The following is an 18,711-nucleotide window of genomic DNA, read 5'->3' on the forward strand; positions in this document are numbered from 1 at the left end:
TGTTTTTACCAGTTTTACTAAGGGAGTTTCCATGACCCTGGAAGCATTCAAAGCCGGTCCCTACTCTATCCGCTACACTACACTGTTTCTTGTTTTTAACACAATGATTTCTAACACAATTGCTTTTTTAACATTGTATCTTGTCTTTTTGCTGCTGCTTCTGTTTCCTTCGTCGTATTTGTTTCCTGGTATTTGACCCTTTCTCGTGTTTGTATACTTAGTGTTTTTAGCTTTAAATGTTGTATTTTAATGATGGAAGCCACCTCGGGTCCTTTTTAAGGAGAAAAGCAGGAGATGAATGAATGAATGAATGAATAAGATTTTGGCCGCACCTGTCCTCATCTGTGCTGTGAGCTGCCCGGAGTGCCGGGATGGGATATTAAATAAATAAACCGGCCAACCGTCCTGTGACCCTCCGGACACTGTGGGACTCCAGCTCCCATTAGCCTCAGCCACGATCGGTCAAGGATGATGGGAGCCGCCGCTCAGCAACCTCCGAGAAGCCACCCAGCCCCCTATTCTTGGCACAGAAGAGAAAAGCAAGCAACACGGCAACAGAAACTCAGCTCCAATGTCCACCAACGACCGGGATCTCGTTACGCCCGAGGGACGGCTCGGGTTGACGATGGGCGGACGGGCGGGGGGGCGCCCCCTGCAGCGGAGGGCGGAGCTGGCGGCCCCCTCCCTGGCGCACCTGCCGGCCACACCCCCGGCTAGCTCCTCCCCTCCGGCGCGCGCGCCCGCGCCCGCGCCGATGTGTGCTCGCCACCTGCCGGAGCCGCTTTCCCGGGCGCCCGGCTCGCTGCTGGACCCAAGTGAGGCGCGGGGGTGCCGAAGCTGCCCCCCCAAAAAAACCCTCCGGGCCTCCCTCCCTCCGCTCCGCCCCTGCCTCGCCTGTGCTCCGTCCGGGGAGGACGCGGAGCCATGCCGGCGGGCCGCAGGCGGGAGTTTCGGGCGGCGCTCCTCTGCGCCCTGCTGTGCGCGCACGGCGTGGTCCTGAGCCAGGCAGGTGGGTGAGATCCGCCCAGCGATGTGCGCGCGGGGGTTGTGTTGTTGTTGTTGTTGTTGTTGTTGTTGTTATTGTGTTGTTGACCTCCTCCGCCTTCTCCCTTCGAGTCCTTCCTCCACCCCTCTGCGGGCACTCAGGATTGCCCCAAGCCTGTGTGTGTGTGTGTGTGTGTGTGTGTGTGTGTCCGTCCGTCCGTCTGTCTGTCTGTCTGTCTTCCTCTCTGGACAGTTGGGGAGGGAGCCGCCCGCCCGGCGCGGGGGCGATCGCGGACTCGCTCCCCTGTCTTGGAGAAAGTAGGCGTGATGGCGCGCCCCCCCACCTCCCACCCCCGCCTCTGACGGCCCGGCAGGTTGGGCGGCGGGAGTGGGTTGCCGAGCCCCCTCCTCAGGCGAGGGGCAAAAGGCGTTACTCAGCCGGACTAACAAAAGCCAGAAAGCCCTTCTCGTTGCCTCCTTGACTTCTTTCCGACCGAAGAGCCGATCCGGATGTTCTCTGCTGACCTCTGCCACTTTCGGGTGTGTGTGTGTAAAGGACCACCCGGCGACCTCCGTTGTGATTTCGGGGGAAAGTCGCCTCCCTGCCGGAGCACCTGTGCGCAAGCTGCGTTCAGGTGATAGGGGTTGGGATTATAATCTTCCTACGCCCCCCCCCCCGTGTTCCTTGCCGGCAAACTAGGACAGCTCGCACTGTCTTCTTCTGTCTTCCTTCCCAGCACCTGGGAAGTTAGATTTAGTGAGGTTGCTACCTCAGGCAGCAGATGTTTGAGGGATGGCAAAGTGCTGAAAGTCTAGAGCTGTGTGTGCGGAAGGAGCTTTCCTCAGCCCTGTCGGCTGGCCTGCTTCCCTGGGAAGCAAAGCTGTCTCCTCCTTTTAGGCACCAAGATGCTTTTGGACAGGAAGAGAGAGAGAGAGCACCTGGAAAAGTTATAGTTTGGTCTACAGTTCCCGGAATCCCTCAACCAACATGACCACTTGGGGCTTGGGCAAGTGACTGTGTGGAGTGGAAGCATTCTGGGGGTTGTAGTCCAGAAAGGTAACCAAGGTCTACCCAAATCAGAGTGAATTTCATGAGCCGCTCTGGATTTGAACCGAGTCTAGCCCAGTCAAAATCCGATACTCAGTCCAGTAGGCTACACGGCATGGTTAGCTGGCGCATTTCCATTAGTGGCTCTGTACGGCACCCCATAAAAAGCAGCTGGCCTATGCCAATGGGGCAATTCAGGTCTGCCCATCTTTGGATTAATAGCTTCAAATACAAGATTAGGTGCAGTTTGGCCAGTATAGCTTTGATCCAACCATATCTGGAGGGGAAAGGATGATGGCATGCGTTGGCACTGAGGAAGACTGGATTCATCCCTGAATTTCCTCACAGGGTAAAGGCTAAGCGCATTCACATGTAGGGATAACACTGGTATGATTGTTCCAACCTGTCTCAAAGTTTTCAAAGCTGTGAGTGTTGTATGTAACCCTAAATGTTTATTATTTTCCTGTGTATACTTATTTAAGATGCTTGTGAGAACCTGCTGGCATGCATTGACATGCAATTTGTACCCAGGTGCTAAAATCCAATTTAATTGAGTTACGTGGCTTGAATGTGTGCACATTCTTTGACTTACAATTATACCCTTTGATGGGGAAAGAATGCAAGGCTGTCTCTTAGAAACCTCTGTATGAACACATATATTCTGCATTGCATAACAAGTAACTGTATGAATGCACAGATTTACAGTCTATTGTGCATACATCTATTGCACACATATAGAAGGTTATATGTGAGTAACTGTAGAAGCGTACTCATCGGTAGTTCTCTGTATGCTTGTAAACAGGCTATATACTCCTTGAGTATAGAGAAATCAATACAGGTAAGTGAGTGAACCCTGTATAACTACCATCCATGTGGATTCTCCCACTGAGTGGAAGCAAGCTGAAAAGAAGTGACTTTGCCAACATGTACAGATTCTGTAGTTTACATGCTTCTGGGCAGGCTGCCTAATAGCCAGCATGATCTCCACGTGCATACATTTCGTGAGCCATTGATCTCTGTATGGAAACATATGCAAGTTCTTCCCTCCGTACTTCGTTTGCATTGTCTAGCTGCAGGTCCTCTCATAATTCAATCCAGCATATCAATACTTTTTCCCCCATAACATGGATGTTTTCAATAAATTATTTTTCTCCCAACCTGGGTGGATTTTCACCCCTCCAGAAATCTGCTTGCTTATTTATTTATTTTATTTATTTATTTTATTTATATCCCGCCTATCTAGTCAATAGACCACTCTTGCTTGTATGAACAGTCTAACCTGTGTTGCCTCCTTGGCGTTGAATACTTATGGAAACAAGATGGCTTGGAAAGTGAAGAGCCACCTCTTTCTTTAAGCACCTTGTTACCATCAGAAGGCTGTGAAGAGGTAACTGGATTTGCACCCCGGGAGCTGCCGAGCCCAGTAACTCAGAGCCTAAATTGTTTTAAGGAGCAGCCTTGAAGACACAGTTGAGAGATGGCTATGTTGTTTACAGTAAATGTAATCAAAACCATTGGAAGTAGGACAGGGGGAAAAATGACAAATTCACTCTCAAAGCAAGTGAAAGTGCTGTAAAGTTGAGTGTAAAATCTCACAGCTTCTCAATTCCAAATGGCTTTTAACTGAAATAATATCAGCTGTAGGTCTGATGGCAATTTTTAATATATATATTTTAATTGCATTTTAATTATTTTGCCCTTTTATTTTGCCTTTTTATTGTATTTCAAATGCTGTAAGCCGCCCAGAGATCTTCAGGTAGTGTGGGCGGCATATAAGTTAGATAGATAGATAGATAGATAGATAGATAGATAGATAGATAGATAGATAGATAGATAGATAGATAGATAGATAGATAGATAGATAGATAAATAAAATAAAATAAAATAAAATAAAATAAAATAAAATAAAATAAAATAAATAATTGCCCTCTTGAACAGAGTCCTCCCCACATGCCTTGGAACAGGGACCAGCCCTCTTGGCATTTCCAAGATCTTTCTTGACTATTACAGGAGTGCTGAAGTCAACTAATTAACATTCAATTCAGCACTTTAAAACTAGCCAAGAGAGCTGAAAAACCACATGACTAGAAGCAACTATAAGTACCCCCCAGTTTTTTTTAAATGCTCCCCTGAGCAGGTATGGACAACCTTGGAGGGCCATTTCCATTCCACTCCCTGACCATGGACTGCACCAGTCACTTTCAGTTTCTTAAAGATGTTTTGAGGGGTTAATACAAAGTGTGGGGATAGAATTAGAGTCCAAGTTAAACTATATTTGACAGATGGTTGTCTAATTTCCTCTTGAGTGCCTCCAGTGTTGGAGTGCTCATCACCTCCCAAGGTCATTGGTTCCATCGTTGCACTGCTGTAGACCAAAGAAAATTCCCTTGAACCCCATCAGGCTTGCTTTCAAGAAAAAAATGTGTTAATCAGAATGAACATGTCCTTATTCTACTAAATTCTGCAGGACTTGTGACAGTCATGGATGTCAGCTTAGTTGCCTCAAGACAACAACTGTTTTTATACCAGAAAATCAGATACAAAAATGACCAAGTCAGCATATGGCTGATTTACCCCATGTTGTCCACCCTTCTATTAAGAGCACTTTTAATGCCTGCCTCGGAAGAAAACTATGAAAGAGTTTTGTGGCACCGTAAGGAGTGTCTCGTTTTATTTGGTGTAAGCTTTCATGAACTGCTGCCAACGGTATCTGTCTGATGCATAAAAGGGGCAAGTTGTGCCTTCGATCTGCTTTGATATAAGGTGGCTGTTATCTGGTGGTTCTCTTGCTATTAAAAGTTCTTCAAAACAGTATTATGGACACTCATCCCTTCTGTTTGGCTCAGATGGAAATCAATACAGTTGTGAGATTAGAGTGACCAACTGAATGATTCAGAAACCCAACTCCTACATTCTCAAGATGGCTTTAGAGGACAGGATTGTGACGTCTATAGGTTGTTTTTCAGAAGAAAAACCAAAATCTTTCCCTCAGCTACTCAAGTGTTAAAAGTATTAGAAGTCTCTCCTCTTTAATGCATTGATCACCTTTGGGAAACAAATGCATTTAATTTGTTGCTCTCTCAAAGACGCTATGTTACACCATTCTGGTGACAGCCAGTGACTCTTAGCAAAAAACCAAGAATTTTCTGCTTGTGGCATTTTAATTCAGCTGAGATCCACAGCACTGTTCAGCTGACATCTCACTGCAGACCTACCAGCATGCCTTTTATGCTGCTTCGGTTTGCACAAATTGAAGTGGAAGAGGGCTGTTAGTTTTAAATGTTGGCTGTAAGCACAGCTATTTGGTTGACCCTTGTCTTCATGTGAGGATGGTTAATTGCCTAAAACTTGAAATTGCTCGTTGATACATAAAGATGACTGCCAGTGTGGTGTGTAGAGTGATGGGCTAAGAGTCAGGGCTTGGGGCTCAAATATCTGCTTGGCCGTGGCACTCACTGGCAGGCAGCTCAGCTACTTCTTAAATATCTCACATACCTTGATAACCCCCTAAGGGTCACCATGCAACTTGATGGCACACAATGACATTATAGATGCAAAGCTGGAAAATGACTGCTGTAATTTAAATAGAAAGACAGTACATCTTAGCAATGTGGGAAAGAGTGTGACCACCCAGCCTGCATTTAGTCTCCTGTCCAGATGCTAGTGCCTGTAGGTGGGCAAAGTCGAGGTCTCTGCCACTTTCTCTCTTACGTTTCTTGGTATTTGGAACAGATTAGATAGCCCTTCAAGCAGAGGAGTGGACCCTCCAGGAATTGTTGCCTTATATTGACTCTAGCCGAAGGGAGTTGCGGGCCAGCCATATCTGGAGGAACCCACTTTGTCCAGCCTCAAAGATGGCCACATAAACAGCAAGCATGGGGAACCTTCAGTTTGCCACATGGGGCCAGGAGCTCACACAATCCCTTCGACTGGCCAAGCTGGTGGGGCACCCTACTTCTCTTTTAGGGGTTATTAATGCTGTTCACACACATGTGGGTGTTACAATAAGGGCAGCAATGTTGTATTTAAAGTAACTGAAGAGGGGCTGATAAGCAGACAGTTGGTTGGGAATGGGCATCTTGGCCTCTCTTAGTTTTGTGAGCAGTTGTAGATTGTTGCATTTAGCTCACTTCCCTTTTCTTTAGAGAAATAGTTTGTTCTTTGCTGTCTGTCATCTCCAGTGGCCGGCCAGCCATGAGGGGGGCCTCCATGTTGGCCTTTTGCACTCTTGCACATATAGAAGTGAACTCTAGGGGCTCCTCTAGAAGTTGAGTCATGGCAACTGGACTTCTTTCTTGTTAGGTTGAAATGATTTGCTACTCATCCAAGCAGCTTCTTCAGTCTGAGCAGAGTTGGTAGGAGATGCCTGATTAATCCTCCAGGTTGGTTTCACTTCCCCCTGGTCTGAATAGGCTCGTTAGAAGGACAAAGGACTGGGGATGAGGGATAATCCCACTTCTGCAGTCCTTCTCCACCCATTATCATTGACTCCTATTAACAGTGATCTTTCTTGAGTATGTCTCTAATCCTTCTGGGGACAGATGAAAGGGCAGTATGATAGATAGGAGACAGATTGTATCTAAGGCCTCCATCCCTCTTAAGTGCGGGATTTTCTATATGCACATGTATGGCCTCCCTGACCCCTCTCTCTTAAACCACCTGTCTTCTCCGTCCAAAATGAGTACATCCTGGTTTATCAAATGAGGAACACTGCTGGTTGTGGTCTTGAGCCATTGCTGGCTCCTGTGCTGGGCCATTCTGTTTAGTGACTGTTTTGGTTTTTCCAATGCACAGCTCCAAACACTCCTCTTTGCATTTGACCCTATATTGCTCATGTTCTGTTTTGATGTCCTGTCTTTTGGGTGAATGAGTCCCTGCCTTAGTGCGCTTGTGGGCACACACAAGAAAGATCATTGTTAACAACAGTCAACGACCCATGACAATGGGTGGAGAAGGACTGCAGAAGTGGGATTATTCTGAGAGGTCACTCCTAATTCATAGCCATTGGTTTACTTGCTTACTGCATTCTGTTCTAAGGCAATAACCACAGATTTCTACAGGTGTATGGGGTAGTTTACTGTCCTTTGCTTATGGTGTTTTGCTTAATGTGAGAGCTATCTGCAGAGTCTACAAATGCAGAATCCAGAGGCAGCGATGATGATCAATAAACAAAGTCCAGAATTTGAACTCTATTAGAATTATAGCTTTATTAGGCTGGGAAAATAAAAGAAAAGGAGAAAGAAATGTGTAAAAATTATGCAAATTTCTCTTGCAAGAGTCCTATCGTTATTGCCCTGATACAGACTTTGGAAAAGTTGCTTCTTTGGAGTACATCTCCCAGAATCCCCCAGCCAGTATCTCCTGCGGCTTTTCTCCCTGGGAGAATCTGAAAGTTGTATTCCAAACAAATCATTTTTCTAAACTTAATTATTGTTAGGAAGTGTGAATGTGGTCCCATCTGTGGGGTTGCTAAAACAGATTGGTAGAGATTTTGCAACCGTCTGTGCTTCCCCCACCCCCTGCTGTCCGACACGCCCTGCCAGGGACTGGAGGCGTCATGTAAAAGCATCCGTTATCTGAGTGCCTGGGCTTGGAGCGTGATAAAAATAACTCGGCTCATTAAAAAACATGCCAGAAATCTGGGGTATGAAGCCCTACTTTCCTATTGGTGACTCTGCCAATCCCTCATTGCTAGGTGGCTGTGGTATTTTTTTTTTAAAAATGCTATAGCTAGAACACCGTCTCCATGGCAATTGCACCATCAGCTTTCAACTTCCCACTGTTGAAAGATAATTGGTTAACTCTCTCCCCTCTGTGTGTGTGTGTGTGAGAGAGAGAGAGAGAGAGAGTACAGAAAAACTCTCACACTTGTGTAAGCTACTTTTTCCTGTTTCCTTAACAAGCTGCCTCCAGGGGAGCAGGTGTAGATATCACCCCCTCCACTTCAGATTCCCTACAGGGGGAGACCCTGTACCTAGTGCTTACTCAGAAGGAGGCCGCAACACCTTCTGCAAGACATCTTTCTGAGCAAACTTGTGTAGGATCCAGGCTGCGTGGCAGAGGCGAAAGACTTAGGGCCTCCTGGGTGTGATTCATTAAAACACTGGTAGACAGGAGGGAGGGAGGGAGCACTATCCTTTCCCCAACTCATTCTAGCACAGCATGGCTTGCAGTGAGGTGGTTGAGCTCAAGCCAAGCCACCACAATGCAAAATATAGTCCGGCCATCGGCCCTAAAGGAGAGGGTCACATTCAAGGCTGTTTGCCCAAGCTATTTTGATGCCTGAGGTAAAGCAACAAATGGCAGACCCTGCTTACTCCACCCTCCACCAAGAAACAAGTCCCCTTGGCCAGTCAAAGTATTTTGGCACCTATGAAAGGAAACCCCACAATCTCCTCCCCATCCCCAGAAGTAAACATTGGGCATGCAACAAGATTATGTTGCTAATAACTATTTTCTGCACATTGATGATACCCTAAACCTGTAGCTTAATGCCTGTAGCTTGGGCCTGACTCTGTTTTCCCTGCTCACATGCAAGTAGCAGCTGTTTACTCTGGAAGGTTTAAGCCTTGCGATCATATCACAGTTGCCTAAGGTCACCTTGGGGCTCACGTGGAAACTTCCAGCTCTCACCAGACTCTTCATCACCAAATGATTAATGAAAAGGCAGAAGGATGTTGGGTGAAGATTTAAGGACATTTACTTATTTTTCATGCATTATATTTATTTTCCATCTTTCCCTCACTGAGCTCACTGGCTCTCATTTTCTTCATGTACTGTATTCCCTGTGGAGCTGAATGAGAGAAAGGAAATATATAAAAGTAACCCATGGAATAAACAAGCTAATTCATTATCCCTGATAAATTTGTCCAGTGTCTTTTTGAAACCTACCATGGTGGAGTCCGTCACTACATCTTGTGGCAGTAAGTTCCACAGTTTAACTGCTCACTGTTTATAGTCATTTTTTTTCTCACTCAATGCAGTTTCTTTGGATGAACCTGGATCCTAGTGTTATGAAAGAGGGAGATACAGTATAGGTCTCCCTCTGCATTTTCTCCAGATTGTGCATCATGTGAGCAACATAGTGTACACACCTATATCTCCATCTTATTCCCCCTTTTCCTAAGGTAGAATATCCCAGGTGTCATAACCTTTCCTCACAGGAGGATTGTGCCCACCCCTTGATCATCAGTGTTCTTCAGAGACCTGTTTTATCCCCCTTTCTAAAAGTAGTTCAAAACCAGCCAACCTTCCTTCCTCCCTCCCTCCTTTCCCTGGATAGCATCCTACTGGAAACATTGAGGGCTTAGCCTTTGTCCCAATAGGCTTTTGAATCCATGAATCTCCTTGGCAGGGGAAGGGATGCAGAAGAGGGTGACAATAGGAGGAGCAGGCAGGCAGGCTGGCTTCCTGGAGGCTCAAAAGAGCTACTTAGAAACGTGCTTGGTGCAAGAGATATACACTTGAAGTTAAACAATTCCGAGCCAAGGAAATGTTCTGTTTGCAAGAATTTATTATAAAATGTTCGGAACCCAACATTTCAGAACAGTATGCAATGGCAATAAAATACATAGGCCCAAATTCAGTTTGCAATTCCAGCTAGAGTAGACCATTGATGATTTATTCAGCTGCTGATGCAATGGCCAGAATCTGATTAATTATGATTTCCAACATGACTCCCTTGTAGAGATTGGCAGGAACCTCCGATTTGGCGGCTTGTGCTGGTTTGTTGCCATAAGTTACGAAGCAAGCGCAGGTATTTGCTGTCTCAGATCAATTATGACACAGAATGCAGTAGCAAATGCCTACACTGACTTCTTTTTAACTCATAGTAGTTCTCCACTGAAATTTACACCAGGGCAGCCGTGGTGGCATAAACATGTAATAGGATTCTGACCAGCAGGTGTTCTTTAGTTGTGGATTCGAACTTACAACTGCTGGTCTTCTGACCCTGCAGCACAGGCTTCTGCGGTTTAGCCCACAGCGCCACCACGTGACTAGCATTTGGATTTAAGCCATAATGTATGAAATGTAATATCCATATGGACCAGGAAGTAATGGTAGCTTGGACGTTAAATGGGAATGTTTCCAACATGGATCGGAAACTGCAAATCATTTGAAATTTTGAGGGAAGCACGTTCCTCTCACTCTGTGCTTCAACATGAAATGCACACTCAGAACAACTGTGGAGTGGACAGGAGGTGTAGGCACCAGCAGAATAGCCTGTCCATGATCTCTAGGGACAAATAGGTTTGTTAGGGAGAAGGCGATCTCTAACGTTGCCAGATCCCAGGTTGTTCAGGGCTGTATAAACTAACAGCAAACCAAAGGCACAACGGGTGCACTTAGTTTAAGGGAAGAAAGAATTTGTGTTCATTACTAGGACTGAACAGAGCACGGTGTACTTCCACACCAAAATCCATTAAAAAAAGGACATGGCAAGATCATCGTTTTGCTGCTTCTGCTGTCAAGCAAGTGGGAGTCAGGAGTCCTTTCAAATGTGCCATGCACATCTTAAATCCAGAGATCTATTAGTCAACTTCAATCTAAATATTCATCCTCTCCTTTCATCTTCCACCTTCCCTGGTGTGAGTCACAACTAAATACTCTAGGTACTCCCTTTTATTAAGGTCCAGAAAGAAGGTCTTGTGCTTATTGAACATTTTCCTTGATTAAGGGAAAATGTGGGGGAGGTTCAGAAAAGGGTATTTGGGGTCATATATTGGTTGAAATAGGGAGGTGTCATGCAGACTTTAATTGGGTAAGTTTAGGTCACGTTTAGTGCAAAGAGCTCTCAGGTTACACCAGAGTATCCAGGGTTTATTTTGTGAGTTTATTTATTAGGCAGAGGGGAAGCACTTGAAGGCAAAGTTATACTTCACTGGAATACCAGATGGTCAGTTTTTGACCATTTCATATCATAACACTTAGCCTTGAGTGCTTGAGAATGTTTACTTGGTAGCCAGTCAGTGATGTTTGTTTATCTAGTGGGACTGTATTTACTCCTCTCAGCTAATTGTCAGCAGACTTTGCATCCATCTGGATTGTTTGATTCGATTCCTTTGTCGCACAGAGGACCCACAAATCTCCAGGCAGATGCATCCAAGGTCGAAGTGTGCAGCTAGTGACAATGTCGGTGTCTGACCTGAAGATGTGGAGGCAGCATTTCTTTGAGTACCAGATGCGGGGGGGGGGGGGGTGTCAGATGCAGAGAGCTGTTCCTCTCACATCCTGCTTGTGGTTTTCCCAGAGACATCTGATTGACCTCTATGGGAAACAGGTTGCTGGATCTGGTTGGCTTTTGGGGAGCGCTTTCCAAATCAAAGATAGGATTTGCTTTTGCTGTTGTTAGGCTTCCGCTGTGCCTGGCTGAGCAGAGCTTAAGGAGTTTTGATGAAACAGGGACGGGCTCTACACCAAAAGAAATTTAGAGAGCCATTGCAGTGATGGTTAAGAGTGTTGGAGTGGAATCAGCAAGTAAAAATTCAAGCTTCTTCTCAGCCATGAAATGGCATAGATGATTTGGAGCTAATCAGCTGGCCTGGCCTGATAACTCATATTCATACCACCTAGAGCTCCTTGAAGATAAGACAGGATATCGATGTAATGAATAGATAGATAGATAGATAGATAGATAGATAGATAGATAGATAGATAGATAGATAGATAGATAGATAGATAGATAGATAGATAGATTGATTGATTGATTGATTGATTGATTGATTGATTGATTGATTGATTGATTGATTGATTGATTGATTGATTAAAAATCATGCACTGCAAATGTAAAGCTCTTAAGGAGGAAAGAACAACTACCCAGAGATAGGAAAAGTTGCTTTTCTGGCTACAACTCCCAGAATGTTTCTCATTTTTGTGAATACCCTAATATATTGAAAAGGGCTTGGTCACTGGCCATCCCAGCTACGGATGATCAGAGTTTGCTGAATGTCAGTCTGGGGAAGGCTAGTGAAAGGGAAACAAGGGCACTGATGCTTTGTATCCTCAGTGTTTAGCTGCAGGCCTTGAACTAGAGGCTGATGGTCTTAGCAACCATGAAGTATTGTATCTGCCCAATGTCATCCAACATTTATAGGTTTAATAAATGTTGAATAAGCTTTCAAAGGCTGCAGCATAATCTGTGTTCTGGCATGCAAGCTCGCTGGGCAGTGACACTCCCGAGAGGTCACTGTAACATATAAACAAGCTAGTCTGACGTAAGGTGTTGCAGTGTGTGTTAGATCCTTTTGTAAGTTCTCCCTATTTGGTACAATACCCTGCAGACAGAGTGATCCTATTCCACTATGTTGCCAGCATTCTAATAGGCGATAGCCAGGATGGTGTAGTGCAGGGATGGGCAATTAATTTCTGTAGGGGGGACACATGAAAAATCTGAACTGTGTTCGGGGGCCGAACCAACTTTACTTAAAAATAAAATGAAACAGTGATGTTATGATTGCTTTTATTTTAAACTTGCTAATCTTCACAAATACTAAAGAGGTTTTTTGTGGTATGTTAAATATGAGCAACTGATCAACTTTAGACAAAAAGCTATAAATGGTTTTGATGTTCAAAACTGTCTGTGGGCCGGACAGGAGCAGCTCGTGGGCTATATGTGGCCCTCGGGCCGCACTTTGCCCAGGTCTGGTGTAGTGGATAGAGTGGCAGACTAGGGCTCAGGAAGCTGGGTTCAAAAACCCGCTTAAGCCTGCAAACTCCTTGTGGGTATGGAATTGGTAATACCACTCTTTAAAAATCTCACTTATCTTGGAACCCCTATTAGGGTCGCCATAAGTTGCTTCTAACATGGCAGCATATAAATTGTAATAGGCAGCTTTGTAATACGTCTGCATAAGGCAGCAATGTTAAGGGTCACATAGCCTGGAAACCTTCCTTTTTCTACGCCTTTCCTCTTTTATCCCAGGAGAATGCAAAGAACTGGAGTCATGTGACAAGTGCATTGAAGGAGTTGCTTCCCAGAACATCACGGACTGTGTGTGGATGTTTTGCCAAGAGTCTCAGAAGAAGCCAGGTGAGTGGGAAGGAGGCGCTTGACTAAAATTGGACACCTTTGTAAAATAATGGGCCAGTTGTATTCTCGAAGGCTTTCACGGCCGGGATCCAATGGTTGTTGTAAGTTTTCCGGGCTGTTTGGCCGTGTTCTGGAGGTTCTTAAGAGCATAGACAGAGTTCTGAGTCCTGTCCTCAGAACTCTGGTGACTGGTGAAATGTCAGGAAGAAAAACCTTAAGAACACGGCCAAACAGCCCGAAAAACCTACAACGACTAATGGGCCAACTCTTCAGCATCTATGTAAATTGAACATGGTTTGGTTCCCTGTTGTTGCTGTTTACCTGTTCTTCTCATGACACTGCTTGAGTTTTTAGTCTTTATAGTTGTGCCCTGTCAATGGGAAGCTGCCTTTACCCAACTTGTCCATCTAGCCCACTGTTGTGTATTTGCTCTGACTAGCAGGGGCAGCAGGTCTCCAGTATCTTGGGAAGCAGTTCTTCCACTCACCTGGTACCTTTGCCTTTGAAATAACTTGAGATGGAATGGGGAGCCCAGTACATGCAAAGCAAGCCCTCCACCCTGAAGCCACGGCCCCTTCTTGCAAGGAGGAGACAAGGCAAAAGAACCACAGGCAGTTGGTGCACATGGGAAGAGGCCCTGGGACCATCAGAAGTAGGCAGAGAGACTATTTCTATTTCTATGCAGCATCTGAGTTTCTTTTCAATTGTGTGGCATTGCAGGCTGCAACCGGTGATGCTTCTGCAGAATGCCAAAGCAACTGAAGAGGCTCAATTGATTCATAAACCAATTAACTCAAGGTAACCCTTGGCCAGGCTGCAAAAGCCTCTCGGAGGAGCTACCTCTAGCCCATGAGTCACATCTCTTCCTCTGTTTTAGAGACTTCAGCAAAAGCTTAAAAAGGGGTTAGCCAAATGGCACAGTCGTAGCAGTGAATGAGCCTCATGGGGGTTGTGGGGAAGGAAGAGATGCGTTGCAAGGAGCCACTGAACACCGAGAATCACTGGGTAGCAATTTTCTGCCCCCTTGCACTTTCCAAACCACTTTCCACAATCATCCCTTCAGCCATTCAGCTTTCCAGCCTTCTGCAAGCCACAGCTCTGGTGGAGGAAAAGGCAGAGGGTCTGATGAAGAACAATGATGTATAGTGTTGCAAAGCTGGATTCTTCCCTGTTTCTTTGGTACTTCTGAAGTGGGTGTGTGCATGGTCCTAGATGGTATTGGAATGTTGTTCATAGCAGGCTTGGCCAGGGTAGCCATGAGTGAGGAATGCTGGGAATTGTAGGCCAACAACTTCTGGAGGGCCACACTTTGCCCATTCCTGTTGTGGTGCCATAAACAACATCTCCAGATGTTGGCAACCATAAAGTGCTTCTCTTTCTTCAAATGTATCTGCAGCCACGAGGACTATGAACTTAGTTCTCTGTCTTCTTCCATGAATTGCCACCATGTCCAGGGTCCCACGTGAGCTTGATCACACTGACACAAGTTTCTAGTTCAGTTGATGGGGAGGAGAGAAAGTGGGGATTTCTGGCTCAAAGAGCTGCATGAAAACCATGACATCCACATTGATTAACACAATGTGTTCTCCACCATTCCTTGTACATTCTGTTTCCCCTGCCCCATTTTGGCAGGAATATGCGTTTGCATGAGGTGTACACAAGCTTTTGGAGGCTCATGAGGTAGGCTGGCCAAAGACATTTTGCATTGCAGCAAATTACACCCCTCTCCCCAAGCTGAGGCACACGATGCCCATACAGTGCCTTGCTGGAGGACGAATATCCCCCCACCTTAAGTCCTTGCAGTGGATAATATAGTTAGTTTGTTCTGTGTCATCAGGTTGGAACTGACTAATGGGGCTTTCAGGTTAAGTGAGATAGTTAAGGAGTGCTTTTACCAGTTCCTCTCCCCCCAGAGAGTTTTCATGGCCAAATGGGGAATCGAACCCTGGTTCAAATCCAGGACTTTAGTCTATCATGTTGTCTGCTACATACTGGATATCTAGTGGAAAATATACTAAAGCCATAATCTACAGAAAAGCCCAAGTAAACATCTAGCAATTTGTTGCCTCTTCATGACCCCAATGTACTGCCAGAGGTGCCTGGCAGTGGCTACCTTCTGCCTAATGGTAGGGCCAGCTCTGCTCAAAACCTTTATCTTTGTGGCTGCAGTTGAGCATTTGTCTGGCTGAGAAGTGTCCTTTGTGTCTCGACTCCTATTTAGCTTAAAACTAGAAGGGGGCAACTTTTGACTCTCTGCATATTGCTGGACATCAGTCCGCATGCAGGCAAATATTCGGAAATCGCTCCCTGTGCTTTGTCTGGAATTTGCAGCCTCTCCTGCTGCCTTGGTGTTAGTTTGTACCTGGTTCGTTGCCATGGCGACCGTGGGGGAGTGCGTAGTTGGGAGAAACAATATTTTGCTCTCTGCTGGTTTGGAGACAAACTCCTATTGCGTAATGCATGTTGTCTTGGCAGCCGCTAGAGAGAGGAACGGAATGGCTAGAAGGCGCTGTTGATGCCTCTTTTCTTCCTTTAGCCGTGTTAGATGACATTAGATAGAAAGTTGGTGTTGTGTTGCTAGAAATGTTAAAGTATGGGACAGATTCTTCAAGAATAAAAATGGAGAACCTTGGTTCCTGAAACTTTAAAGTTCTTACTTTGCATGCATCATCACAGTAACCCAGCAACTCTGTTGGGTAGAGCAGTTTTCTTAGGCATGGCCTAAGGTATTCTGCTGCCTCAGGCAGGATGCCAAATTTAGGAAACCCTACGGGGCGTTCCGTGTCTAGTTGCGCTGGCTACGTGACCACGGAAAATGTCTTTGGACAAACACTGGCTCTATGGCTTGGTGACGGGGATGAGCACCGTGCCCTAGAGTCAGACACGACTGGACTAAATGTCAAGGGGAAACTTTACCTTTACCTTACTGGGGAGGGAGGGGAGAGAATCAGCAGATACCGTCACAAGTCAAGGTGCATTGTATCCAGACCAACTAAGTTATTTTGATGCATGGGGCACAAAATCCTGCTCGTGCTTCGTCCTGTCCTTGGGAGTAGTGACATCATAATACTGAAGGAGTACGAAACGTTACCCATTCATACATTCAAAATCGGCTGTCCGAGGCATCAACATTGCTCTGCCTAATAATGTCAAGGCCCCAGAATTATTGTCCCTTTTTTACAGTGAAGAGCCTCTCATCAGTGAGGAGAGAAAGGCCTGTTTCTTGTCTTTTATAATGTTGAATTAACAGCTGAAAATGGAATTATTTGATTGAGACGGTTGGAGGTTGTGGTACAGATTTGCTTTTGACATGGAGATTCCAGTATGCTCTAGACATAATGGACACAAGTCTGGCCAAATATGTGGGGGTGATTTGGTCTTGATGGCCAGTGAAGACTCTTCAGCTTTACAGAAGATCTGGTCCTGGTGGACAGGAATACTGCTAGACCTGGCTTTAAGGGAGTGTTATGATGAGCAGTTAGTTCACATTTTATCACTACACCACAGGATATATTTGAACTTGGTTTAAGCTAGTCAGCAACCCAAACTTTGGTTTTAATCACTAGCTTGTTCTACGGTGTGTTGTTTTCATGCCCTTCAGGTGATGAGTAATTCCCTGAAGGGGAGGGATTGTTTCTATTTTAGCTGAACACCTGACCCTTCAAGATGGAGCTCTGGAGAAATGCATAAACAGCAATAAGAGCTGATCTCTGGAGAATTGCACCCAGGCCTGCAAAGCACAATTGTGTTGGAGTCCAGAGGCAGGAAGACAAGTGTCAGACCCCTTCCAAATTTCTCCAAGTCTTTTATTCTAGGTTCAATATTTCAATATATTTGAACTTGCTATTTTGAAATATGGAATGTAGAAGTAGAAACAAAAAGCTTGTAGAGATTTGTCAAGCTTTGGAGTTGCTTGGAATTATTGGAACAAAGAAAAGAATTGTACTTAAATACCCAAATCAATTTTGACATGCTTGTCTATGATGGTCTGGTTTCATTCAGAGATTAACCCTTTACAGGGACAATGTCAGATATGATGAACCGCAGGCTTCTGATACTTACTCAGGGCATCTGTAAATGTCTGTAGGACTCCCGGGAGAGTCAAGCATCCTATCTAGAGGTCTGACATGAGCATCTCTGCAGATCACCATTCCAGTACCCTCTCTTAGGTTGTAAGAAGTGGAAATACAGAAGGGGGTGTCATGTGAGAGATAAGTGAATTGCCACATTCCTATGTCAGTGTGGGCCTTTCTGAGGAAAAGGTATAGCTATAAAATTGCCTCACAAACTGATTAACTAGCAGTGTAAAGGTCGGTACCATATTTTTATTCTGTACAGGTCTACAGATAATGATGATGATTCAGTATCTTATTTTTGTGATGATGGGGCCGTTTGCTGACAGTGGACAAGCATCCCTATATCCAAAAAACACAGCTGTAGAAGACAGTTGAACCTAGGGGCGCAGTGGGCAGGACTTAAAAGAGACACATGCCAGCCCATTTTACTGAGCAGTGGCCTTCCAGAATCTTGTGTCCCATTAGAAAAAAATTGATTTCTCTTAGAGGAGAGCTGGATTTTTATTGAGGGTAGAGATTCGGTTTCTTTCTGCTCTGAAAGAACAGTGACTTCCAATGCCCCTGTTCAGTCAGAGCAGAGATGAGTAACTCTTGGCCTGCCAAATGGCATTGGGCTACATCTTCTCTTGTCTACCATTTGCTGTGCTGGTAGGAATTGTAATCCACCAACATCTGAAAGGCTGTGCTCCACCCATTCTTGGGTTAAATGTGAAGTAATGGTAGTCTTCCCTAAAACCATTCACCATGCTAGCTAGAAAAGGCAGATACAAGCTCTCTCTCTCTTTTTCTTCTTGCAATACAAATTTCATGGGACATTGAAGTTGGATGTTTTTCTTTTGCTATGGTGACAAAACCTGAAAGAAAATGGCTGGCTGATTTTAATCAAGCCCATTTACACTTTCATCTCAAAAAGAAATTTGGGGCTCTTTGAATAAAATATAGCCTTCAATACAGGGGGGGGGAATATATGTAGTATAGCAGAAATAAGGGGCATAAATACCATTTTGGCTAGTTAGAATACAAATATGTTTTTTTAAAATTAAAATTAAATTAAGCAAGCTAAAAGGTTGTAAGTGTAAGAAAAGAGTGTGGCATTGATGTACGTTCTGTGGGATGACGTTCCTAGACTGGGTGCTGTCATGGAGCAGATGAATTGCTCATAGATGATAAATATGTTTCTTATCTGATCTGTTGATTGTAATAAAGGGATCATCAATCATCACATGCTTCTCTTCTAGAAGAAAAGCAGTAGAAGGATCTCCTCTGATGATTGTAGTACATGGGAAGACTGATATGGGTGGTGGTGGTGGTTCTCTTTCAATTATTTAGACTGCTAGTGTTTTTAATTCTCATCTCTACTTTTAGGTACTGGTCACTGTGTGGGAAAGGGAGAACCAGCCAAGGAGAAGTGTTCTTTTCTCAATGTTACTGACATGTGTGAAGGTAATGTTTCCTGCATCTAAAAAAGCTTTTCGGGAAAGAGTTCTGCAAAAACCTCTGCCAATATTGTAGCTTAGAATATTTGCGGAGCCCGATAAATAGCCAGCTGGTGCTCAGAACACCTTGCAATGAGC

At 45.0% G+C, this 18,711-nt stretch overlaps 1 protein-coding gene across 3 annotated transcripts in view; it reads left to right on the forward strand.

Annotated features, from left to right (window-relative positions):
* The first annotated feature begins 835 nt into the window (after nucleotides 1–835).
* The window catches only part of CD164L2 (CD164 molecule like 2), a 37,712-nt gene continuing 19,836 nt past the window's right edge, over nucleotides 836–18,711 (forward strand). For 2 of the 3 annotated variants that reach the window (XM_072979652.2, XM_072979651.2), the window contains exons 1-3: nucleotides 836–1,009; nucleotides 12,954–13,061; nucleotides 18,503–18,580. In XM_072979652.2, coding sequence (XP_072835753.1) covers nucleotides 925–1,009; nucleotides 12,954–13,061; nucleotides 18,503–18,580 — 271 coding nt within the window. In that variant the 5' untranslated portion in view covers nucleotides 836–924. The remainder of the gene's footprint in view (nucleotides 1,010–12,953; nucleotides 13,062–18,502; nucleotides 18,581–18,711) is intronic. The other variant, XM_072979653.2, reaches the window with a different exon arrangement.

Source organism: Pogona vitticeps, chromosome 9, assembly GCF_051106095.1.
Source record: "Pogona vitticeps strain Pit_001003342236 chromosome 9, PviZW2.1, whole genome shotgun sequence".
NCBI lineage: Eukaryota > Metazoa > Chordata > Lepidosauria > Squamata > Agamidae > Pogona > Pogona vitticeps.